General features: G+C 41.6%; 2 protein-coding genes across 2 annotated transcripts in view; one reads left to right on the forward strand and one right to left on the reverse strand.

The window, feature by feature from the left end:
• abca2 (ATP-binding cassette, sub-family A (ABC1), member 2) overlaps positions 1–19,213 on the forward strand; it is a 76,848-nt gene extending 57,635 nt beyond the window's left edge. Inside the window, exons 27-50 of the mRNA XM_071523788.1 lie at positions 1,318–1,438; positions 1,688–1,978; positions 2,971–3,192; positions 3,372–3,474; positions 4,226–4,551; positions 5,648–5,861; positions 6,177–6,282; positions 6,562–6,673; positions 6,846–6,906; positions 7,248–7,422; positions 8,169–8,284; positions 9,719–9,866; positions 11,066–11,189; positions 12,046–12,178; positions 12,983–13,103; positions 13,603–13,781; positions 14,239–14,380; positions 14,857–14,991; positions 15,091–15,194; positions 15,349–15,441; positions 15,574–15,676; positions 15,969–16,106; positions 16,377–16,586; positions 17,176–19,213. Of these exons, the coding sequence (XP_071379889.1) occupies positions 1,318–1,438; positions 1,688–1,978; positions 2,971–3,192; positions 3,372–3,474; positions 4,226–4,551; positions 5,648–5,861; positions 6,177–6,282; positions 6,562–6,673; positions 6,846–6,906; positions 7,248–7,422; positions 8,169–8,284; positions 9,719–9,866; positions 11,066–11,189; positions 12,046–12,178; positions 12,983–13,103; positions 13,603–13,781; positions 14,239–14,380; positions 14,857–14,991; positions 15,091–15,194; positions 15,349–15,441; positions 15,574–15,676; positions 15,969–16,106; positions 16,377–16,586; positions 17,176–17,211 (3,513 nt within the window). The 3' untranslated portion in view covers positions 17,212–19,213. The remainder of the gene's footprint in view (positions 1–1,317; positions 1,439–1,687; positions 1,979–2,970; positions 3,193–3,371; positions 3,475–4,225; positions 4,552–5,647; positions 5,862–6,176; positions 6,283–6,561; positions 6,674–6,845; positions 6,907–7,247; positions 7,423–8,168; positions 8,285–9,718; positions 9,867–11,065; positions 11,190–12,045; positions 12,179–12,982; positions 13,104–13,602; positions 13,782–14,238; positions 14,381–14,856; positions 14,992–15,090; positions 15,195–15,348; positions 15,442–15,573; positions 15,677–15,968; positions 16,107–16,376; positions 16,587–17,175) is intronic.
• A 2,420-nt stretch (positions 19,214–21,633) lies between these two features.
• Positions 21,634–24,981, reverse strand: paxx (PAXX non-homologous end joining factor). The gene is made up of 7 exons (XM_071523790.1): positions 24,850–24,981; positions 24,233–24,293; positions 24,099–24,148; positions 23,821–24,005; positions 22,848–22,898; positions 22,685–22,778; positions 21,634–22,573 (listed from the first exon to the last, which is right to left on the reverse strand). Exons 1-7 carry the CDS (start codon positions 24,948–24,950, stop codon positions 22,525–22,527), a joined length of 591 nt encoding a protein of 196 aa, XP_071379891.1. The 5' UTR covers positions 24,951–24,981; the 3' UTR covers positions 21,634–22,524.
• Between the last annotated feature and the right edge of the window lie 478 nt (positions 24,982–25,459).

Here is a 25,459-nt window from a genome sequence, read left to right on the forward strand (position 1 = left end):
ATAATGAAGTTTAACAAGTCATCAATTTGCTGGGGACCTCCCTGGAATGCCCTCAAGGACCCCTGGTGGTCCCCAGACCCCATGTTGAGAACCACTGGCGTAGAGTATTTGCTCTTTTTGCTCTTTAACTATAGATGAAACACAGTGATAACATACAATATTACAAATAATACTACCACTACTACTACTGCTACTACTACTACTACTACTACTACTACTGCTACTACTACTACACTTATCAAAACATTTAAAAAGTCCCTCACAAAATAAATGGAAATGTAAGCAATAAATGAAAATAATTAAAGAGGAAAAAAGAATAAAATGCAGATTTGCCCAGGAGAGATAAAAAAACCCCAAAAACCTTAAGGATATATGAACAGATTTTACCTCAAAGCTAACAAAAGGGAAAGCAAACAAAATATTAAGATGATCAGCAAAGACACTGGTGGAGTAGATATCATTTAAATGACATGCAGAACAAAATAGTGCCTCAAGCAACAAAATGCTTCAAAAGACCAGTGAGGGAAATAAAACAAATGGAAAACTCCTTGATGCAGAAAATGAAATCAAGGAGGAAGTGAGAGTGTGGTCCACTGTCAATATCCTGTATCTTATGGAAGACTGACATTGATTAGTACAGAATCTGGGATGATGCATATTATGGGAAGATTTATGTATACAGTATGTTGGATAAACAGAATATTTGGTACACTGAATATGTAGTCCAGCTGTTCAAAGTGGTTAATCTATCTCTTAAGTATGAAAAACCAACCAGCAATGAAAAATAAAATGAAATCACTAATAACAGCTCACTACTTACCTAATGTTACTGCTAGCATACACTTAGCAAGGCCTGCTATGCTAATATCTTCAAAAAGGATTAAGACTTACCTTATCAGGAAACCATGGAAACTTGAGATGAATCTTCTACTAGCTCGAAGCAGAAGCAGTAACTTACAGTCCGTCAACTAGTCTATATATAAATGTCACTACCACAGGCATTTCAAACATGGCAATCCAACAAGGACCTAATGAAAATCCTACAGTCTATCAGACACATCAGAGTGAGGTGCAACAGGCACCCACATAAATGGAGAATGAACGAGAATGGATGAATTGTCTCCATCCAGCAATCACAGTGAACATATTTCACCTAGACTGCCTTCATCAACATAGCCAAGAAGTAAATTGGCTCAAAATTTGAAGAAGCTGACATCTTAGGGTTGAGTTTTTTCAAGAGTGTAATATGCACCCTTTGCAAATTGTTTGATATACTCTACAGTGGTTTACCCTTCACTTCTGTTGTATCTGCCCCAGGCTTTAGAGCAGAGCTTGGACAGCCTGGCCCTGACCAGCTTCGGGGTGATGGATACCACCCTGGAGGAGGTCTTCCTCAAAGTCTCTGAGGAGGACCAGTCGCTGGAGAACAGCGATGCCGGTGAGACCCCCCACCACCACCACCACCACCCCCACTCCCCACCCACTGTCTCTCCAACAGCTCCAACAGCTCCAACACCTCCGCAAAGTTTCGGAGGTTTCATAAATTAGTTATGACTTTCTCAACAAGAACAGATTTCTGCAAGATGTGCACTGTTTGGAGTTAAAGTGCTGACTTGAGACTTTTTACGAGTTCGTTATTTTGCTCCGAGTTAAAATGCTAATCTCCTCTTTCCCTCTCCCTCGGCAGACATGAAGGACTCCCCGGGGGGCAGCTCGGTGGGGAAGCCCTCGGCGGGATCGGGTGGCCTGGCGGGGCCTCAGGGCGAGACCGGACCCTCGGCGGAGAGCGAGAGGCCGGAGGTGGAGCTGAGCAACCTGATGATGTGCTCCAGGCTGAGCCAGAGCCAGTCGTCCCTGAAGTCCTCCTCGTCCATCGGCTCGGTGCGAGGAGACGAGGGGGGGCTCTACGCCGACTTCTACGGGGATTACTGTCCGCTCTTCGACAACGGGCAAGAATGCGACTCTGCTAGCCTGAGGGGTGAGAGAACGACGAGATGTGCTGTGTCAGACGCTGACGTTTAGTCCCGGTCTGTGAGCATTATGACAGCTGCGACCAAGAGATTTTAGGGTGGCACAGTGGAGAAATGTACTACTTTTTCTATTTCTGTATTTTGCCCTGACTGCTCAGATTGTCTCGGACAATAAGGTTACAGCAAGTGACGCAATGACATGATAGTAAAAGCATTCTGAGACTTAAGATAGATAAGATTAGATGAAATGTTAATTATCCCTGCGGGGAAATTGGGAATATAGTAATGACACAGAGCAAATGAGGGGTATTAAACAGAACGCATCCGAAAATGACAACACCAGAATAGACACCAGAATAATTAAGTATGACTAGATGAATGAAGTGTATGAAATGTATGAATCAACAGCTTGTATGCAAGGTGTGCAAAACAACGGGAGAGCATACTGAGACAAAAGAAATATGAAAAATGTACAATATGAAAAAAATATGAAATATATGCAGGATGAAAATAAATGTAAAAATTCTAAAAAACAATATCAGGATATATGTACTACATAACAGATGAGCATATAATGATGAGCAAAATATGTACAGAAAGTGTTTTGACGTGCAGTTGACGTCAAGGACCCCTAATTTAGTCCACGGACCCCCATTTGATGAGATTTTGTCTCTTGGACTCAAACCTGAGAATATTTTTATTGTTAGATATGATTTTATCGAGAATCCAGAAATTGTAGATAGAGAGATAACAGTGAAACTATGATCAAAGTAGTCATTCTTCTACATTCTCTAATTGTGTTAACTTCTTGTAAATGAAATAATGGTGAAGTTTAACAATTCATCAATTTTCTGGGGACCCCTTGCAACCCTCTCAAGGACCCCTGGTGGTCCCCGGACCCCACGCTGAGAACCACTGCAATAGACAACTATTCAGCTTATCAATCACATCCAATTCAGTGTTCCTGTTTTTCCACATCTGACGTCTCCTTTACCTCCAGGGGACGCAGAGAACCCCTCCTCCCCGGAGCCGGAGGTCCTGGAGGGGCAGGGCAGCTTCAAGCTGGAGGGTTGGTGGCTAAAGCTTCGCCAGTTCCATGGTCTCATCGTCAAGCGGTTCCACTGCGCCAAGAGGAACACCAAGGGCCTCTTCTCTCAGATCCTGCTCCCTGCCTTCTTTGTCTGCGTGGCCATGACCGTGGCTCTGTCTGTCCCTGAGATCGGTGAGACGATAGATTACTTATTATGCACTTTATAGTAATAATCCACAACGTTTTCATATTTGAATGTCTGTTTTGCTACTCTCTATTGCCACTTGGTGAACCACACCAAACCATGCTAAGCTCTCAGCATTGTTAGGAAGATACTGATGCATATGGTACCTATTTCTTCCGTCTTGCAGGAGACTTGCCACCGCTGATCTTGTCCCCATCTCAGTACCATAACTACACCCAACCAAGAGGCAACTTCATCCCCTACGCCAATGAAGACAGACCCCAGTACAGGTCAGATACCTAGAAAGAGCATTTGTTTTTGACCGCTACCATTTCACAATAATTTCTTCATTCAGTTCACAACTTCTTTTTGTTTTATTGAGTGTATTCACAGTAATATTACAGTACAAATTGAGCAATCACAGTGCAGGCTATGAGAGGGAGATGAGGATATATGTAAGTCATGGGGGGTTGGGGGGGCGATCCCCAGGGAAAAAAAGACATGATGTCATCAGATAGGCTGGGTTCAAGAACACCAACTACACAGTGTAGCGTTGAAAAGGATGGAGAAGGGACATATGACCAATACATGGTGAGAGTATCTACATGCTGTACATCCCCACTTGTACACTTGAACACAATATTACATGCAAATTCTGTACCAATATAAAAATCCTATATATAGATATATAAAACATGTTCTACACATACAGTATATTATCAGTGTTATTTACCACTTCTGGACAAGCTTACAAGTGTACAACCTCTATTATTAAAAAAGGTTATATATGTGAAGAGTTTCATTCCAATGAATGAAAAATGTAACACCTACTCTTATCGAATGAATTCTAAAAATACTATGGTATGTTTTTCTAGGTGTTGTAGGCAATGCTTTTGTTCAGAATGATGACACTTAGACACTAGATCCTCTATTTTTCAGAAAAACTAAATCCTAAAATTTTTTTTCGTCTTCCAAAATTGACATTTTGGAATACAACTCCTCATCAAGTGGAGTGTATCTAATCACCTCCTCCCCTATCAGGTGTAAGCTGTCCCCAGACGCCAGCCCCCAGAAGATCATCAACACCCTTCGTCTCCCCTCGGGCGTCGGCGCTACCTGCGTGCTCAAGACGCCCTTCAACAGCACCCTGGACCAGCTGGCCCAGACCCTCAACCCCAGCGCCAACAACTCCAAGACCCTGGCTGCTCGATACTTTGACTCCATGTGTCTGGACTCCTTCACCCAGGGGGTTCCCCTCTCCAACTTTGTACCCCCTCCTCCCTCGCCGGCCCCCTCGGACGACCCGGACCCCCGCTTCGAGGACGGACTGTGGAACTACACCGCCGCCCCTCCTACCACCGTCCATGGTAAGTCCATCTGATAGCAAATGACACCACTAGTACCACCAAATATGATATATAACCAGACCTGGGTCAAATAATTTATTTTCTTAGGGAAACTGGGGAACAAGTGCTGGATGACCACTTGGATTTGAGGAACACACACTTGACAATCAGTTGGGATTTAGGGAACACACATTTGACGATCAATTGGATTTGGGGAACACACACTTGATGATCAGTTGGATTTGGGGAACACACACTTGACGATCAGTTGGATTTAGGGAACACACGCTTGACGATCAGTTGGATTTGGGGAACACACACTTGATGGATTTGGGGAACACACCCTTGATGACCAGTTGGATTTGGGGAACACACACTTGACGATCAATTGGATTTAGGGAACACACACTTGACGATCAATTGGATTTAGGGAACACACACTTGATGATCAATTGGATTTAGGGAACACACACTTGACGATCAATTGGATTTAGGGAACACACACTTGACGATCAATCGGATTTAGGGAACACACACTTGACGACTCCTTGGATTTGGGGAACACACATTTAATGACCAGTTGGATTTGGGGAACACGCACTACCCCAGTTCTAGTGCCACCCAATTCCCAAATCCCATGAAAACAGGAACTCTCACACTACTACAACACACAACCACACCAAACATGGAGGTGGAACATTTTTCTATCCACACTTCTTGCATTTGTTCCTCCTCTCAAAAGCTGTTGCCGGTCTCTGTTCAGATTTGAATGGCTGACCAGCTCACAATAGAGGAGGATGTCAAGACTTTGCGTTTGATTCGAGTGGTAAAACTAGTGCCAACTTCTGGGTGCCACATAGGACACACTGAGTGTAACGAGTACACAATCACAGGAAAGTATTTGAAGCTCTATTTAGTAGAGTTTTCTTTGATTAGGGAACTTCCCAGACAATGCATGAATTGTTAGAATTATTTGCAGCTACTATTTGAGCCAGGCCTGCATAAAACCACATGCAATCACACTGCGATCTTGTATTTTGTCAAGTCTACAAATAATGTTGTTCATTTTGAGTCAGAGGCAACCATAACTCCTCGCACCTCCTCTATCTTCGGTCAGAGCCGGTGACGTCTCCTCCGACCCTCCCCCTGTCCATCCACGAGCCGGTGCGCTGTACCTGCTCCATGCAGGGGACGGGCTTCTCCTGCCCCAGCGGGGTGGGCGGACGGCCCCCCCTCATGAAGGTGGTGACGGGGGACATCCTGGTGGACATCACGGGCCGTAACGTCTCAGAGTATCTCCTCTTCACATCGGACAGACTGCGCCTCCACAGGTAGGACCATATCACTTTAATCACTAAGCACCACTTGTCTCGGTGACATTGGTGTAGTGATATATTGACGAGTTGGATAGTTTCACAGTACACTCTGGAACATACAGTATGGTACAAGGAGGAAGGACAACAGAACCTCACATACAGTGCTGACTATTGACTGACTATACCCTTCATTTGAAACAAAGATCTGAAATTCATAACATGAGCGCACGCTACACTGTTGTTCCCAGGTTGGCATCTACTTAGTTCTTATTACATGAATTAATTATTGTCTTATTTATAGGTAGAGATGATTGTCATTCTTGTCAATAGGTATGGCGGTATAACAGTGGGGAACATCCAGAAATCAATCCCAGCATCCTTTGGGAGGAAGACACCTCCCATGGTTCGCAAGATAGCAGTTCGCAGATCAGCTCAGGTAAGACAATCAGTCTGAAATGGATTAGGATTACACAAATATGACCGACCACTGACAGATGACATGTATGTTAGGGTACTCCTGTCAGTGCCCCTGACCAAGGCACTGGCAAAAGAACTGGAGTTGGTCCCCTGGCGCTGTACTGCGGCTGCCCACTGCTCCTAGTGTGTGTATAGGATGGGTCAAATGCAGAGGACAAATTTCCCCATGGGGATAATAAAGTATACAAATACAAATACAAAATACAAATACAAATACAGAACTTCCCCTTGTGTCCAGGTGCTGTACAACAATAAAGGTTACCACAGCATGCCAACCTATCTTAATGTCCTCAACAACGCCATCCTTCGTGCCAACCTGCCCGCATCCAAGGGCAACCCTGCTGCATACGGTAATAATATAAGATACAGCATGGCTGGTGATTGCTGTGACTTTGAATAACACAGATGCTTATTTCCCATCAAATACAAGTTATTAACAGTTGTTGCTTGGTTTTTTGGAGGGTTTCTGATTTGATAATTACCATGTAGATAAACTAAGGTGTTTGTGTGTGTGTTTTGCAGGGATTACACTGACAAACCACCCAATGAATCGGACCAGCGCCAGCCTCTCTTTGGACTACTTGTAAGTTGCTCAGCACCATTTACTGTATCTTTAGTCTTTTTCTTGTCTGGTAGTTTTTACTACAGCACTGTGGTCATCATGAGCTAAATTTAGGTCAGTTAGTCCGGGTGAAACATTTCACTCCTCTATAGCTGTACACTATCAAACTACATCACTATACCTGTACACTACCAAATTACATCACTATAACTGTACACTATCAAACTGCATCACGGTTTACAGCATTTAAGAAGTGTGAGAATCATATCTGTTCTTTACTTAGCACTTTCTCTTCTCCTCTCTTCTCTCCTCTCCTCTCCTGTCTCTCCTCTCCTCTCCTCTCCTCTTCTCTCCTCCTCTAGGCTCCAGGGGACAGATGTGGTCATCGCCATCTTCATCATCGTGGCCATGTCCTTTGTGCCGGCCAGCTTCGTGGTTTTCCTGGTCGCAGAGAAATCCACCAAGGCCAAACATCTGCAGTTTGTCAGCGGCTGTGACCCCGTTATCTACTGGCTGGCTAACTACATATGGGACATGGTGAGGGAGGACGTGTGGATATATGGGGCAGTGTGTGAGAGAGAACACAGGCTCATTCATTAGTGGAAGATGGCAGTTTTCTTGTCATCCCCTCTAAATATCAGATTGGAGTTGAACTGTCCAAAACCTATTTCCCACCACCATCCACTGATTCATTTTTGATTCACATCGAGGTAGCTTAGATGATTTCACCTCTCTCTACGAACCAGTAATCCCTTAAAATAACCTTACATTTACATTAATTCACCCCTTAATTCATGCAAAATCCCTTTAAAATGAGTTAAGGGAGTTATTAATGGAGGAGACCCTATCAAAACCCTATCAAAAACCCTTCATTTTTGACTCATTACTTTATAATTGAATGTAAAATTCAGGGAGACAGGTACTTTTCCATTAAATTCCACTTAATAACCCTGTAAACATGCACAAAAGGCATGAAAAATCCCTTAATTACTAGTGTCTCTGTGAATCAATCCATGAATAAATCCATTAAAAACCCATGATACTAACCTTACTTTATTAAAGCTGTTATTTTTAATGGATAATTTATGTTTATGTAATTAAGGACATTTCAGGGATAAAATGAAGGGGTTTGGTTTCGTAGTATTCCTCTAATCATTTACATAGAAGCGCACAGGCGAGGCAATTGAGTTATCCCGATTTTTGAAGGGGGAAAAGGGATATGATGAGTAAAATTCAGTGTTTCTCCAAGTCCGACCGTTCGCTCTCGTCTGGTCTCTCCCCAGCTGAACTACCTGGTACCCGCCACGTGTTGTGTTCTTATTCTATTCGTGTTCGACCTGCCGGCCTACACCTCCCCCACCAACTTCCCCGCTGTCCTCTCCCTCTTCCTCCTCTACGGGTGAGTGATCTTATGTTTTTGCATTTTACATTTTAGCCATTTAGCGGATGCTCTTATCTAGAACGACTTGCAATGGCTCTGTTTTCATGGACAGAGTAACCTGGTTATTGGCCATATTCTCGTTAAGGCCTTATTCCGGTTAAGGTGTTTACATTGACCTTTGATGTGACTGAGTCTTCCAGTTGCTATGAATAAAACAATCAACAGAATATTCCTCCTTCCTCTTTGACTGGGCAATAGTACATTACTTCTAATACAGTGGAACGAAATGATGATACCGATAGTATTGCTTACCTATGGTCCTGTGTTCCCCAGTTCTACATATGTGCTCTCCCAGAGTCCTATGTTCCCAAGGTCCTGTTACCAGGGTCCTATATTCCCAAGGTCCTGTTACCAGGGTCCTATGTTCCCAAGGTCCTGTTACCAGGGTCCTGTGTTCCCCAGCTCTATATAGCACATAATGGGAACCTGAAAAAGATGTTCCCCAGCTCTGTATTCGCTTAATATGGTTAGTTAGGGTTAGGGTTAGGGTTAAACATAGGACCCTGGGAACGTACATATGTAGAACTGGGGAACATAGGACCCTGGAAACATAGGACCCTTTGTCATATTCCCATTATGTGCCATATAAATCTGGGGAACATAGGACCCTGGGAACATAGATAGCTAAAGAGAGAGATAGAAGGCATTCTTTGGACTTCCCCCTTGAAGTTTCTCAAGAGGAAAATGGTCAGAAGTCATCAGATTGGTGTGAATTTGACGCCACCACCGCAGGCCACGCTCCCCCTCGTGGTGCCATTACAGCCCGTGTCCTCATTTATATGGTAATTAACGATGAATAAGCTGAAAAATATCTCTTCCCCGCTCGTGTGACCTAGAAAAAAAAGGCAGAGGCGCTGGCTGTGCCCTTGATTACAGTTATGATCACTAATGCATAATTCATAATCGCCTGTCTCCAATCCGGATTTCACAGAAATCTAATGAATATTTGAATGTAAATTGAAATGGCCTATCATGGTATCTTGGTACCTATGTACTGTAAACTGATAAGCAATACCAACTGCTCAACATCAGCAGTTATTTTGTTCATGCTTAATGCTTTTAAAAATCATCTAGTGTGTATACTTAAGGTCCCCTAATCCATATCAATAATGCACATAATCATGTATTAAAATACTAAATCACTATCAATGGAAATTTCAGTTAAATATATACTGTATATACAGTAATTCAAGTACTGTCCTTGACAGTAAGTCCAAATGTGTATATTTTCTCCATTTGATATGTGTATATGTATGTTTTCTCCACATGACATAGTTTAATACCTTTTGTGTGTGGTTTGCTTCCACTGTTTTTAATGTAAAGTGCATTGAGTTTCCTTGTGTATGAAATGTGCTATACCAGTAAAGTTTGACCTTATTTGACTCCTTCCAGGTGGTCCATCACTCCCATCATGTACCCTGCCTCCTTCTGGTTCGAGGTTCCCAGTACTGCCTATGTGTTCCTCATTGTCATCAACCTCTTCATAGGCATCACTGCCACGGTGGCGACCTTCCTTCTCCAGCTCTTTGAGCATGACAAGGTCAGTTTGACTCTCGCCTTTGATTTTGCCCAGGGGACAAAGCAGCTTACCATTTTCTGAGGGCCGGCTTACTCCTAAGAAGTTGCTATAGAGGGCTTTCAGATGATGTAACACACCTTCTGGCGGCCATATTGGAGGTCCTCAGCTCTTGGGCAATAGTGGCTGTGAACAGCTGGTTGTGTTTCTAAATGTAAAACTTGGCCATCTCAACAGAACTGAATAGATATGGTAAATATCGGTGCTGTTTTTGACCAGGAACCAGGAACTTTTCACTTTTATGTTGCTGCTGAATTGACCTACCCACATGTTTTTCAGGTATTTCTCTTTTTCTTTCCCAGTTGTTTTATATTGAGATATTATTTGAGCACAGCTAATTCTCCACTGGAGCTCCATGATGGTGCCAGCTGTGATTTCTAGGGGATTTGTGACCCACTCGCAAAGCCTCTATTAAATTCACTTGATGTTTGATGACAAGTTATTACATTTTTACATTTTACCCGTTTAGTAGACTCATACAGAGCAACTTTCAATGAATCAACAGGTGGGAGTTCAGTATGTTGCTCAAAGACACTTGGCTGCTTTATCCGTGGCTGCAGCTGTAATAGAGTTTTGTAAAACTAAACTGAATAATAGTCATTTTACATTGCTCCTTCACTGTCTGGTTCCAAAATTAGATATCATTTGAAAAAGTGACACCGACTACCACTACTACTACTATTAATAATAATAGTAAACTTTATTGATATAGCACTTCTTAGAGTTTACAAAGTGCTTTAACAATCAAATAAAGCAAACATCATGCTCATAAAATGAATTAAAACACCCTAAGATAAAAGGATAAGAATAAGGGATAAAAACAGTATAGTAAAATATATTATATATAGTAGTATATGTACTTTATATATTACTATAGTAAAAAAGTATGATAAAAGACATAAAAGCAAAATAATACAAATGATGGCATAAAATGATAATAGGTAATAGTAGCCTACCCATTTGGACAAAATGGGAACACTTTCACAGGTCCTCTACATTTTGGAGATAATGAATTAAGTTAAGGTAAAGATGTTTTTTTCCCTTCCAAAATGGATATATAGCATTGTGGAATAGAACAAGTTGGTTCTGTATTGCAGCAGTATCAGATTTAGCCTATGGGTGTTTCTGTATTTATTCCTTCACTCCCTCTGTCTCTCCTCCAGGATCTGAAAAGAGTCAACAGCTACCTGAAGTCCTGTTTCCTCATCTTCCCCAACTACAACCTCGGCCACGGCCTGATGGAGATGGCCTACAACGAGTACATCAACGAATACTACGCCAAAATAGGTATGCTCATATCCCCAAGCTATCGCAAGCATAACATATAAGAGCAATATGTCTTTAGGTTATGGAGTGAATTGAAGATGTTTGCTACAAAGTTTGAACACCTGCTCTTACAAACAAACCGATAAAACAGAAACACTGAATCCTTGGTTTACAACTTTCAGAGGTCCTTGACAGGGTCCTTGAGGAACCAGCAAAATGAGTAATAGTTTCATAGGTTTCACTCTCACCACTGTTATCTCCCCATGTACATTGTAGACAGTTCTACAATTCAAAACTAAATAAATCAATAACTAAAATCTTCCTATGTTGGTCTCTGTGACTAAATCTGATCAAATGGGGGTCCTGGTCCTGGTTAGGAAAATGGCAACACTTTAACAGATCTTCTATATTTTAGAGATATTGAACTTCAGATATTGTTTTTTTATAGAAATATTTGGTGTTTGTAAATGAGTGTAAAAAAGTAAATGTCAGAAATGTATAGAATTTTATATATTTACTACTTGCTAAGCTCAACCCATTACATATTTTTTTGAAAAAAAAAAAGTAACTTATTAATTTAACTTATTACTTTAACTTAGCTTCATGATGGCTTATTTGATAACAAAGAACAAAGAAATTAATTAATAAGAATCAAAAATACATCTTGATGATAATGTATGAATGCATTTAGTGCAATTATATGTAAAACACAATTATAGAATGCTTCATCATTTTAGAAATGAACATGGAAATGAATGTGTGTGTGTTTGTATGATGTCACCCAGAGCTGGTTTTCAGTGCAGTCCCCCTGCAGGTCCTCCCTGTCAGGTTTTCAGTTGAGGGTTTCTTGTTAAACATACTGAATCTGTGTTTTCAGGCCAGTTTGACAAGATGAAGTCTCCGTTTGAGTGGGACATCGTGACTCGAGGACTTGTTGCCATGACAATCGAAGGCTTTGTCGGCTTCCTCATCACCATCCTGTGCCAGTACAACTTTCTCAGGAAACCTCCGTGAGTCTGTTAGCATGTTAGTGTGTGTGCCTGTGTGTGTTCAACTTGTGTGGCTGGTGTGAGTGCGTATGTTTTTGCACACCACATACTCACGCTCTCTCCATAACCTCACTGCTGTAGTGTGTGTGTGCGCGGGCATGTGTCAAAATGTTCATTCATTTATTCAGCCTCTATTGATAGACACATAAAAGGAAAATCCACCCTGTAAAACACTGTAAAAAAAAAAAAAACAGCTATTGGTGATGTAACTTGGATTTCTGGGCTCATTTTTGGTATGTTGTATCTCTTATTCCCGTGGATAACTGGCCAAATGTAGACAACGTGATGTCACATTAAGTTATTTCCAGCAGCTACAATGAAGTTTGATAAAAGATTGTTCTACTATCTAAATAACGGTAAACAACTGCTGTTACTATCGCTATCGCTATTGCTATTGCTATTGCTCTCTCTACTTACATGTAAAGCCCAGTCAGGGTTTTACATGTAACCCAACCCAAGTCCAGGTGAGTTCTCTGGGGGTGGTTGAAAGGCATTCTGGGAAATGTAGGAAATCACTAACTGAACTCGAAGTAGACAAGGCAAGTTGAGGGAAAGTGTGCACACCAAAAAAGTTAATTACAACACCTTATCAGAAAATATTGATGATATATAACAGTGTAAGAGTATCTAAGGGTGGACGAGCTTTCATTGCCAAGTGCTCCCTGTTTACATAGCACATTAAAAAAGTAGAGTAGAACAATGTACGGTTATAGAAATTAGTTAGTGCCCCAGTAGAAATGCTTTTGTGTGTGTGTGTTGATCCAGGAGACTGCCAGTCAGCTGCCAGCCCATAGAGGATGATGATGTAGACGTTGCCTGTGAGAGGCGAAGAGTGCTGCGAGGAGACGCCGACAACGACATGCTGAAGATCGACAACCTCACAAAGGTCGGCACAGTTAATTAAAAATATAAAAATCACAACACTGACTGCAGCAGTTTGCAAATCCCTCGAGGCTTCAGTTTTATTTTCAAAGTTCAGACAGCTTTCACGGCAATTAGCGTGAAAATGCATGTTTTACTCAAACGTCAATCATTTTTGAACGGGTTGTCCGATTATCTCACTGTAAACACTAGAAGATATCGCACTTAAACAGACTGTTCAAATGAAATATTGATTGTGCAGTTACGGCCACAAGATCAGTCTGAAACCGACCCATCAATGTGTTGTACTGTGTGTGGATAAACTCTAGATTGAGTTTGACTTTCATGTCAACAATTATTATATGAGGCTAAGCGTCAGGTTTTTTTCTCTAATGGTTCATATATCGCATTTTGGAATGACGCTCTTCATTTCTTTGCATGTGAAATAGTGTTAACTTGTCGTAACAAAATCTGAAAAAGATGTGAATCGTTGGTGTGAATGCGTTCTTTGCCTTTTGCCTCAGGTCTACAAATCCAGGAAGATGGGTCGTATCCTGGCTGTGGACAGGTTGTGTCTGGGCGTTCGTCCTGGCGAATGCTTTGGGTTGCTTGGGGTGAACGGAGCCGGGAAGACCACCACCTTTAAAATGCTGACCGGGGACGAGTGCACCACGGGAGGGGAGGCCTTCATAAGTGGAAACAGGTAAGATACCGGAAAGACAGGCCCTTTAACCTTAAAGTTGTGGGGAGATTGTCCAGGTCAACTTCTGGTCTTCCATGCTGAGTGATAGTAGGCTCCATGCTAAAACTTTAGCATACACTATGTTGAGTGATAGTAGATACCCTGATACTGAAATGTGTCCAAAAATATGCACAAACTCATATGCAGAGAATACACTGAATGTCCAAGCAGAATGCAAGAAAGCAGCATATTATTATGTATTATTACGTCATGCTACATATTATGTTATGCTACACTTGTATGATGTGTGGTGTGCAGTGGTGTGTCTGGTCATTTTGGACAAATTTTACAAAATGGTTAAACAGTGTGAAGCACTCTATAGTGTCAAACCAGATACCTACCAAGGCCAGGTACAAAATCAATAACTTTGCTTCTTGTGTGTGTTTGTGTGTGTGTGTGTGTGTGTGTGTGTGTGTAGTATCCTGAAGGAACTGTTGCGTGTACAGCAGAGTATCGGCTACTGTCCACAGTTTGATGCTCTGTTTGAAGATCTGACGGCCAGGGAACACCTAGAGCTTTACACTCGCCTCCGCGGCATTCCCTGGAAGGACCAGGAGAGGGTAGAACAGACACACACACACACACACACACACACACACACACACACACACACACTGCAAGCTGAACTTGTTTTAAAGCTGCTCTAGTTAAGATACACTCATCTCATCCTAAATCAACAAAGTGGGGCTGTAACAGAGCATCCCATCCCCACTAATTGAAATCTATTTGCACAAATTAAATTCTGATGTCGCATACGGTCACTGGCGGGAATCTTCTCCACCCAGGAAGTGATGTATCGGAACGTTAGAGTGAAATCCAGAAGTGTCTCTAATCAGCAGCAAGGGAGTGCTAACCCTAACCCTGGACTCTGAACCTCTTCACCACCTCCACCCCACCAGACAGTTTACTGAAATCCTTAAAATTCAAACAGTTACCTCTCGCTGCCACTTGGGGCCGCCAACATGCGAAATAGCCTAGTGCAGCTTTAGAGGTGAACCTCCATCACAGATTGACATTACCCTCTGCTCCTCCCCAGGTGGTCCAGTGGGCGCTAGAGAAACTGGAGTTGTCCAAGTATGCGGACAAGCCTGCTGGCACTTACAGTGGAGGGAACAAACGCAAACTTTCCACTGCCATAGCTCTGATTGGATACCCCTCCCTCATTTTCCTGGTAAGGAACTTGAATAAAATGTTTTATATGCTGAGTTGGCATTACTAGACTGACTGAATGTTGTTAACTAGTGAATGTGTTTCATGTTTCTGTTTCCAGGATGAACCCACCACTGGTATGGACCCGAAGGCTCGGAGATTCCTCTGGAACTTAATCCTCGACATCATCAAGACTGGACGCTCTGTAGTGCTGACATCACACAGGCGAGACAACCTCTCATTCATCACATTCTTTACTATCCCACTGGAATATCTTCAGTGTGGACTGTTTTGGCTTTTCTTGTCATCGTGTTTATGCCACTATAGCATACTTGAATGAAATTAGACTGTGTTTTTCCTTTCTTGTCCCCCTCTGCAGTATGGAGGAGTGTGAGGCTTTGTGCACCAGACTGGGCATCATGGTTAATGGCAGATTTAAATGCCTGGGCAGCATCCAGCACCTCAAGAACAGGTCAGAAGGTTAAAAGTCAACATTTTGTCCAGGCTGTCCCACAATGCCAAGTCAAAATTTTTAAGCAGTATAGGTTATGCATTCAACTTTCTCATGTGCAGACTATATATTGAATCGAATTACATCTTTCAGGTTTGGGGACGGCTACATGATCACGGTGAGGACCAAGACCAGCTCCAGTGTCAAGGAGGTGGTCCGATTCTTCAACAGAAATTTCCCTGAGGCTGTACTAAAGGTAGATTACTCCATGTAGCTCTTCAGTTTGCTCCACTGCCAAAGAAAAACTAGTAAAGTAAAACTGCAGAGATGAATAGAACCATGTGCAAATGTTCTACTAAACTGGAATATCATTTAAAAGTTAAAGGGATAAGAGAAGGGATTAATTCCCAAATGGTGTAAAATGTATTTGGGTTAGGGTTTAAATCCCTTGAAAATGTGGGTGGGGAAAGTGAAAGTGTAACACTGTACTCTCCCTCAACAACCACTGTCGAGATGCTCTTCAGTCATTTTTCATCGCTCTCTTCCAGGAGCGCCACCACACCAAGGTTCAGTACCAGCTGAAGTCGGAGCGAATCTCCCTGGCCCAGGTCTTCAGTAAGATGGAGCAAGTGGTGGAGGTGCTGGGCATCGAGGACTACTCTGTCAGCCAGACCACTCTGGACAATGTAAGTCATCATTTAGCACACTGGCAGAGAGCAACAGTCAAATACCAAACTAAAATGCACCTGATTTGCCTTTTTGCTTTGGTGTACATATTGTAGTTTATCTTGGTGTTATTTGTATAGCATGTTCAAATGTTACACATGCATCTACTCTGTCAACTTGGTACTTGCAAAAATGATTTAAAACTGAAATATCTGCTCTGTCTTGGTGTTTAATCTGACTATTAAGAATCAGGACTCATATTATTACTTTTTCCTCCCTTTCCTTCCTAGGTGTTCGTGAACTTCGCCAAGAAGCAGAGCGACAACCTGGAGCAGCAGGAGACGTCGCCCCCCAGTGGCGGCCAGTCGCCCCTGCAGCGCATCCTGAGCCTGCTGAAGCCTCGGCCGGCCAACACCGAGCTCAACGCTCTGGTCAGCGAGGAGCCGGAGGAGCTGGAGAGCGATGATGATGAAGGACTCATCAGCTTTGAAGAGGAAAGGGTGAGGAGAGAAGGAATGTGGGTGGATCAGGTCGGGGGTTCGACCGGCATGAGTTTTTAATGGATACTGATCCTGATTTTTTTGGATTGAAGCTGCTGATAGCTTATATTTTGTGACAATAATTATCATTTTCATGCGAAAAAATTCCAAGGAATCAGGATTTCCCACCTAATTTAATTCTTGTTAGGCTGGAAAAGCCTCTGAAACAGCATTTTGACCATCATAGGACACTAATACTCTCCATTGAAAGCCAGGCTAATGAAATTCATTTAGGTGGGTTAGCAACTCCATAAGGCAGGGTGAGCTAAATTTTTGATAAAAGGTCAATGTCAGCCTGATATATTGGCAAACCCACATATGTGTCTAATACCAGATTAGACATTTGGTTTGACTGAAAGCAGTCAGTCAGAGAGAATAGGCTTTGAGAAGAAATCAGAACTGCTAATGTGATGAAATTAGACCTGCTAATGTCAATAATCTCATATCCACATCTACACTAAACACGTTCTAGTGTTGAAATTGTTGGTTGCATAATGTTTAATATCCCATTTGCTCTATTCTTATTTAAATTCTATTTTCTGTGTGGCAGGTTCAGCTCTCTTTCAATACGGACACTCTGTGTTGAAATGAAGAAACTCAAAGACCAGACAGACGAGGAACTGGCACAGAGGGAAAAAACAAAAAAAAAGGAAAACATTTGTAAAAGCTCTGAAGCCAGGGGGGAGATGTACCTGTTCATTTAGCCCGTGAAGAGGACCAAAACTCTCCGTGCCGCGGATTATAGGACCAGTAGTTCAGTATTTCAGCCTCAAATTCTTCGCCGCGGGAAGTTGACCGAGGTGGTTCAAGTCCCATTAGAAAGCCAGATCCGGACGGACGAGAGGAGACCTACCTGCGAAGCCGAAGCCGAGGCTCGGCGCGCGGGAAAAGACGCTGCCGCCAGCGAGAGCGCTTGCGAGATGTTGTCCCGGAATGTTCCCATATTTATTTTCTTCGAGAATGTATATCCATAGACGGCCAATTGATAAGGTTGATACCAATGATGTCAGTGAATTCACATATCGTGTCCCGATATCACGTGTTTGACACCACGGGTCACTTTTTCAATTTGTTCAAACGCGCTCCCTGCCAAAGGGGTCCGGTTGCAACCAGAAACGGCCCTTTTTACCAAACTAGACCTGCCTTGAGAGCATGCTGTGATGAATCGAAGTCGAATCAAAGTCGTCAGTGTCGTGATACAGTATATTTTTCTGTGGCAAGAAGAAGAACGATTTATTTTGGAATATCGAAGCACCTGTGGACTGATGTGTGTGATTTGTTTTGCAATAACGGAGGGGTCGCGGCGAGGTGAAAGCGCACCTGGGGAAGTGCCAAGTTTTGAGATTTCGTCGAAACCAGACGCAGAGGGAAGCCGCCTCGGGGGTTTTTTCACGATTTGGAGAGAATGTACATGGCATGATTATTTGTCCGGATCGGTGCCTCCCTTATATCAAGCCTACTTATTTTGACACTGTACATTTTACGTCTCTCTATGGCTCTTTATACTGAATGCTCTCTTTTTGTGCTTTTTACATATCATTATTGTTCTGGATTCTGCCAAGAAGATCCTCTATACGCCGGACACAGTGTACTTGCTTCTTTTACAGTGAAGGTAATCCACATTATAACAGAACTGAAGTCAGCTCTCGTCACGTTCAGTGCTCTCTTACAGGATGTTCAATAATAACTGCACTACCATCACTGTGATACTTAAGGGAACTCTCAGATCATACGTCGTTTTAACTTTGGGAAGTACACGTTTTATGATTTGCAGGAAAATCTCACGGGATTTGGGGTACTCGTGCAAAATATCCACATTTACGAAAGGCAGACATAGATGTTTTCCTGCCTCTGTACGTCGGCATGTGATTTCAACTGGTCTTTCTCATGAGGTGTACGTTTTGTGATAACTCAGTTGTAACCTCGTCTTAACTCCTGTCAAAAATAATTACTGTTTCACCACTTCTTTCACGGCTAATTTCGGTCATATTTTGGTGATTATGTGGGACTTTTCGTGGACTTTTTTCCTACTTGAAGGGGTTGTCATTAAACAAGGAAAACTGACTGTTGTAATTTCTTTATTTTCCTAGAATGTAAAGCTGGAGGGAATTGCGTTGTTTTTGAATTCATGCAAATATGAAATTGAAAAGCAGTCTAAACAGTAACTTTGACTCAGATGTAATTATGACCATAACACTCTGATTTCTGTGAACCGAAACCTCAATGGAGAGACTATTTTGATGGGTTTCATTTTGGATGGTTTTGATCTTGATCTCTTTGCCATCTATCTGTGATACACGGATATGAAAGCCTTGTACAACGTTGAAAAGAAAGGATCAGGAACTCTGCCATTTCAATCTAATTACAGAATCGAATACATAAGTAAATGTATTATTGAATAAAATAACGAAGAGGTAGCTTATGTCACCAGCAACTGTTGGAGTTAGGTGCAATCATTTAAAAAAGAATCCTCCAAAATTATTATTTAATTTTGCTCTATATATATTATGAATTTCTATATATTTTATGAATGTCTGTAAACATTTTTCTGCTGTAAAGCATCATCTAATTCTCATTTTGACTAAACATTTGAGCCCGTGTCTGATTAAACGGTTGTTTCTGAACACTGTGCCTCGCATTGGGTGATTGTGCTTTGCTGTCAAAAGAAGGTCAATACTTTTTAAAAGGTATAACCCGGATATGAATAGCAGAAGAAATAGTGGAAGAATTTATCACATTAGAGCATTAGCAGGGTGAGGATAGTCTATTGGTCTTGAAGGTCGTCTCGTAGCCTAAGGGTCATGAGATTGGTCCCTGACACAGGCCTTTATGTATGTGTGCTTTACATAGGTGGGGACTTGAGTCACATGACTTGGACTCGAGTCAGACTTGAGTCACAATTTGAATTACTTGAAACTTCACTTGGTGCATGAAAAGAAGACTTGAGACTTGACTTGGGTTCTGGTGACTTGGGACTTGATTCTGACTTGTACTTTGATGACTTGAAAAGGTTTCTAAAGTCTTGATTTGAGATCTTGTGTTTGTGCAAATGACTTAGATTGAAAGTGATGAGATTTGTTCCAGCAGACGACTGAATTTAAATTCTGTTTTCTGAATTTGTATGGAATGATTGAATTTATTGAAGTTGAAACTGATTATAGAAATCAAACTCATGATGCTCGTCCCAAGTTTTTATCCTATTAAAACCATATTGCATTGAAAAGTCCTAGATATTTAGTTTTCTTTAAGATATTAAATTGATAATGGACTCTTGATTTGTTCTGACTTTACTTGCTGTTCTACATTTAGACTTGGGACTTGACTTGAGACTTGTGCCTCAAGACTTGAGACTGACTTGGGACTCGAGAAAAGTTGACTTGGTCACACCTCTGGTGCTTTATTACTGGATAAAATTGGCTCAAAATGACTAAATTGTAATCAAATAAATAGCTCACTCCATAATCAAGTTGAATATTACTAAGATGCTGCAAATATGACAAGTTAAACTCAATATAGAATATTCAGAGAACTAATGAGGGGTCACTAAAACATACAGTGGCAGGACTGATGTGGTCAGATGAAGTAGAAAAAAAGCACTAAAAAACAGCTTAATACATACCACACTGGGCAAGGCTGATAGTCAACCAAAATTTCTGGTTGGCCGTATCAAGGGTAGAGGAAAAGAACCATTAAAGATTTTTTGGGTGATGGCCCATGAGTTTCATAGACATGATTCATCATTATTAATATTTTCAATATTCATTCAAAATGCTCATACATGAGTAAATAATATACCCAACAGATAACATCTGTACAGCTAACAATTATGCTTTGCACTGTCTATAGGCACAATCTTTTTTATGTCCTACGGTAAAACCCTATATGCATTTCCCCTGCCTGTCCAACCTTTCCGACTCTCTCTCTTATCACACTCCCGATGGGGAAAACCACTTGATCAGTGTGGTAGGAGCAATCTGTAAATATCAAAAACATGTGTTTAGCACAAGTTTCGGTTTAGGAACAAAATAAGCAAAACCATCTATGCTTATCCTCTGGAACTGAATGCTTCCTTTGGTGTAACAAGGAATGCAGAGATCAATAGCTTTAACCCTGTTGAATTTCATTGTCTATCTGATAGAAATAATTAATAGACAAATATAAATAATAAACATAATAATATCATAAAATTATATGATGATATCACAGATTGACGGTACAACTCTAAATAGGTAATTCTCTATAAAGATAATACTAGATAATAATGACTATGATGTTTTGCATGACCAAAAATGATTGATGAGCAATTTTAAGCAGATCATTGGCAGAATCACACTGGAGGATATGAGTGACTGGCTCATATCTCAGAGGAAACTCATCCCAGAGCGGTCAGTTCGATACAGTTTCATGTACTGAATGCTGTGCGTCCAGATGAAGGCGTCATACTGAACGCTGTCAGTTTATGGTAGAGTGATACAGTCTAGTGTAATGCATAGGGAGGGAAGCTGAAGGCTCATCTGAGGAAGGGATCAACCTTGTTCACTTGGTAAGAGAGATAGGAGATAAGGAAATTGCATAGGGAAAGGTGTGAGCCTAGCGTATTAATCACTGTGAATCATTCTGTTTCATGCTGATGTATTTCCGCCACTGCCCTGCTGTAACCTCTTGTTTTCTGTTTGAAGACATTGTGGGTGAACGCCAACCTCGTGATGCGAACCATGGAGCTCCAGGCCTCTGGAGAGTTCAATGACAGCCTCAGTCAGAGCAACCAGAACTTGAATTCAAGGAACCTCAATGTGCCTTGTTGCTCTACTAGTTCCTATAACTCTTTAGTAACATTTAGGGTTTAGTTTTCTCCTCCACCACTTTGTCTGTACCACTCCACCAACTTGTCCTGAAATTGTACATCATTTTTTTTCCTTCACTGTCCAGAGAACTGCATTCTTCAATAGTGTGTGCCACTCTCCATAGATACTTGATTAAGAGGACACTGAATCGATCAATGGCAAAATAGTCTTTATTTCAATTTTATTCATCACCTAACCTGCAAATGGAATAATGAATAGAAAAACAATGGCTTCTTTCTCCTATTCTATTCCTCCTTCCAGTCCAGCACAGTATGGATAGATGATGTACGCACTGAAAATCCAGGGTGCATATTCCTTCTTTACATTCTTTTATTCAATCAGGGGATAGAAGAATACATGCCAGGTGTTTATGAGTATGAGGCCTTCATCGGTGTCAAGCTATTCCCAAGAAGGCACTAAGCTTTGTAGGTGAGCATGGTTCCTTATCTTCAGTACATGTCAGCTCTGCCCATTAAGGGTCCAGGACTCAATCAATGATCCTAACCCTAACCCTAACCCAGTCAAGCTGGTCTCTGATTAAATCTAATTCAATATCATGACACAACATACATGCCACTCACTCAACGAGGAGAGAGGCTTTCAAAAAAAGACACATTTATTACATCGGTAAAGATTAAAATACAATTAAAAATCATTTTTCAAGTTTTCGCTATCACTGAGATAATATTGCAAGTCCATAAAAAACAATTATTTCATCATGTAGGCGGCATCAAATAATGATATAAAAAAATATGTTGCAACTTTGCCATGTGGTGTTAGTGGATTAAAAGCACATTCACAGGCTGTCACTGAATGTACAGCAGCAGGATGGTGACATGGAGGAGAAAAGCCACGGTCCCTTGTCTTTTGTTTTCAGAATCACTCGTCCTCAGAATCACTCGTCCTCAGGATCACTCGTCCTCAGGATCACTCGTCCTCAGGATCACTCGTCCTCAGGATCACTCGTCCTCAGGATCACTCGTCCTCAGAATCACTCGTCCTCAGAATCACTCGTCCTCAGAATCACTCGTCCTCTGGATCACTCGTCCTCTGGATCACTCGTCCTCTGGATCGTCGAAGGCCACGCCGGTCGCTTGGCGCTTTCTGCAAAAACGGGATGAAGCAATGAAAGTAAGTCGCTGTTACCGTCGTTTCTCATTCGAAGAGATCGGGAGAATGTGGTTACTCTGGAGGTTTAAGAAATCAAACAAGTACTTTTTAGTTCCCGGGTTGATGAGGGAATCCCCCGGGAGTCGTTTCTTCACCGTCACAGATGGACCGGCCTTCTGCTGCCTCCTCGGCTGGAACTCTGAAAGGCCATCGCCGTTAAAATAGTGAACTAACACAATCAACAAGTCACAAAAAATGCTGCACGTACCTGTGGGCCGCCATTGTTGATTTTTCACCGGACTGACACAGGGGGATCCCACTGGAGAAAACAGGAAAACCAAGAGATCATACTGTAGGTTTAGAGGCAGGAGACCATCTCTCTCTTTGCCCAGCAGCCACAATGGCTGCTAAATCCACTTTAACACATTTTAGCAGCCAACAGACTCTAAAAGATGGTTGGCTACCTGTAGAGAAGACTAACTACCTAGCCACAGGCATGTGATCAATACAATCTGCTTTTGGGTGACAAGTAGGGCTGTACAATTAATAGACTGACTACCATAATTTCCACATGGGAAAGGCATTTCAGACGGCCTCATAGTGTTTTCTGGTGTTGATGAAGAATCCCTGGCCCAGCATTAGCATCTTATTTTCACTCTCAAAGTGCTTTATCTCCGAATGGGAATGGGCAAAGTTGTATAAAAAAAAATGAAAATTGAGCATTAAGTTTTCACATCCAATACAGCAAACTAATATGAGCTTTGTAATTTTTTTTTTTTTTTTAAACCTTTTATTCTTTTTTTAAAATCCAATATCATGTAAACACCCATTTGTAAAGCTAAAGAATATAAATAAGTATTTTCTTCCATAAATACCAGATAGAACCTTATAATAACAAGATCACAAAGTGAGGAGTTTTAACTCAATATACTGTATATAGTGTAAATTAGGCTTGGGCCTATATTTGATTAAATTTTATATTGTGATATTTTCTATGGTGTTGAATATTTACTATTTTAATCTACTTGATTATAGGTTTATAAAAAAGCAAAAACAAAACCCAGACCTCTGTCCCCAGCAATCTGCAATAATATTGTATATCATGATATTTTGGCAAGACAGCACCACAATATAAAATTTGGGATATCGCCCATATATTTTTACCATGAATCCTGCAGTTAATCTCAAATGTAACAAACTGCAATAGGATTTTTTCTCTCAGTGTCGCAAGGATAAAATACCTCTACTGTCAGACTGGGTAAGGCCGTCAGCCATTCTGAACAGCAACTCCCTCAGTTGTTCCTTGGCCTGTGGGCCCTCCAGCCTGGGCAGGGTCACGCTCAGGTCGCCTGGACTGGACCCCACATGGAGCTCTGCACCGGTGTCCTGCACCACCACAGACACATTCCCAGTACCGCAGGCCGACCTGGAGGACAGCGGGAGAGCCAGTGGGTTTAAGTGTAAAGAACCAGGACAAAGTGGTTTGAAAAGAGGTGGGCTGGTAATGTATAAGGCTAACCTGAGTTTTAGGACGTAATCCTCTGTAGACTTCAAGGCAAACCTCTGTCTCTGAACAAACGGGTAAAGTTACAACCAGCATAACACTGCAGTAATGACACACCCAAGAAGTCTGATGCAGTGAGTGGAACTTACAAACTGGCTCAGTGTGTCTTCAGTGAAATCTGTGCTCCAAACATCAGCAGCGTCTGTCAGACTACAACAGATAAAAACACGGTGAAGAAAACTTTTTTGTCACACCAAACTCCATATCAAAATCTGGCAATTTAATGTTTTCTTGCTTACCCGCAAATGCACATTACTGTAAGAATATAATTTAAGACTGTATCTTAATTATCAGGATCCAATCTTCGATTCGGCATACATCTGATACACTAAGCGGCACCTATTTAAATAAATAGGATCCTTTTATAATCGGTTCTACTGTTGTTTCCACAATCTTCGTCCACCAAAATACACCGTGGTGGGGCTGTAGCGAGCAGTGTGAACCAATTATAAAATTAAAAATATATATATAATTACGTGCTGGTTGGTGGATTATCAGTACGCCGAATTTAATGGTGGCTCACATCTATTCAGTAAAGGTCTTAAATTATGTTCTAGTAGGTATGTACATTGGCTTATAAGCAAAGCAATATTAAACTGACATATTTTTGAATAGAATTGCGTGATCTACAAAAGAGAATTCTGTCGGTGGCCCTTTACCCAAGTTATATGCGCCATTCATTAGACACGCACAGCTTGCGACTCACCTGATACTGAATATTCCTGATTTTCTGTGCGTATAACATACGAATTTCGTCTGGCTCTTTTTATCCAACACGGTGCAGTACGAGGTTTGGTTCCCATCCATTGTTTTCTACTACTGCTAGCACAGTGCCACCAAACAGGAAGATACACGACAGAGAGGAGAGAGAAGTAAAGAGCACTCACTCTCTTCTATTTCCGGGTACCACAAATGTCATCACGCAGCTCGGCGGACCAGAGTCTGCTGCTGCCGTCAATGTACTGGCGCCATTGGAGAAGTAGCACATGGGCTTCTGTTACAGTTATCTTCCGTTAAATACATCTAAAGTGTACTTGGACCTATGTTGAATAAAAAAAAAATGGGAAAAATTGGAGGATGACAGCGCATGCGTGTGGGTTAACGCCCACTTCTACAGAAGGTTGGCGAGTTTTTACATGGCCGATCATCTTTCGAACATAGACGGTCTTTGGTCACTTTTAAAGTGAGAAGGCGAGCATATTTACTGATACGTTCGTTTTCTTGGTAAAGTACTTGAGATTGCAACACAGAAACAACATGTGCAGTATAATAACTTGTGGATGTTGATTTTATTGCACGATATTATTGTTTTGCCA

Source organism: Centroberyx affinis, unplaced genomic scaffold, assembly GCF_046629955.1.
Source record: "Centroberyx affinis isolate AG114_WGS23_722 - 3 ecotype Tasmania unplaced genomic scaffold, CSIRO-AGI_Caff_v1 ptg001114l_1, whole genome shotgun sequence".
Lineage (NCBI taxonomy): Eukaryota > Metazoa > Chordata > Actinopteri > Beryciformes > Berycidae > Centroberyx > Centroberyx affinis.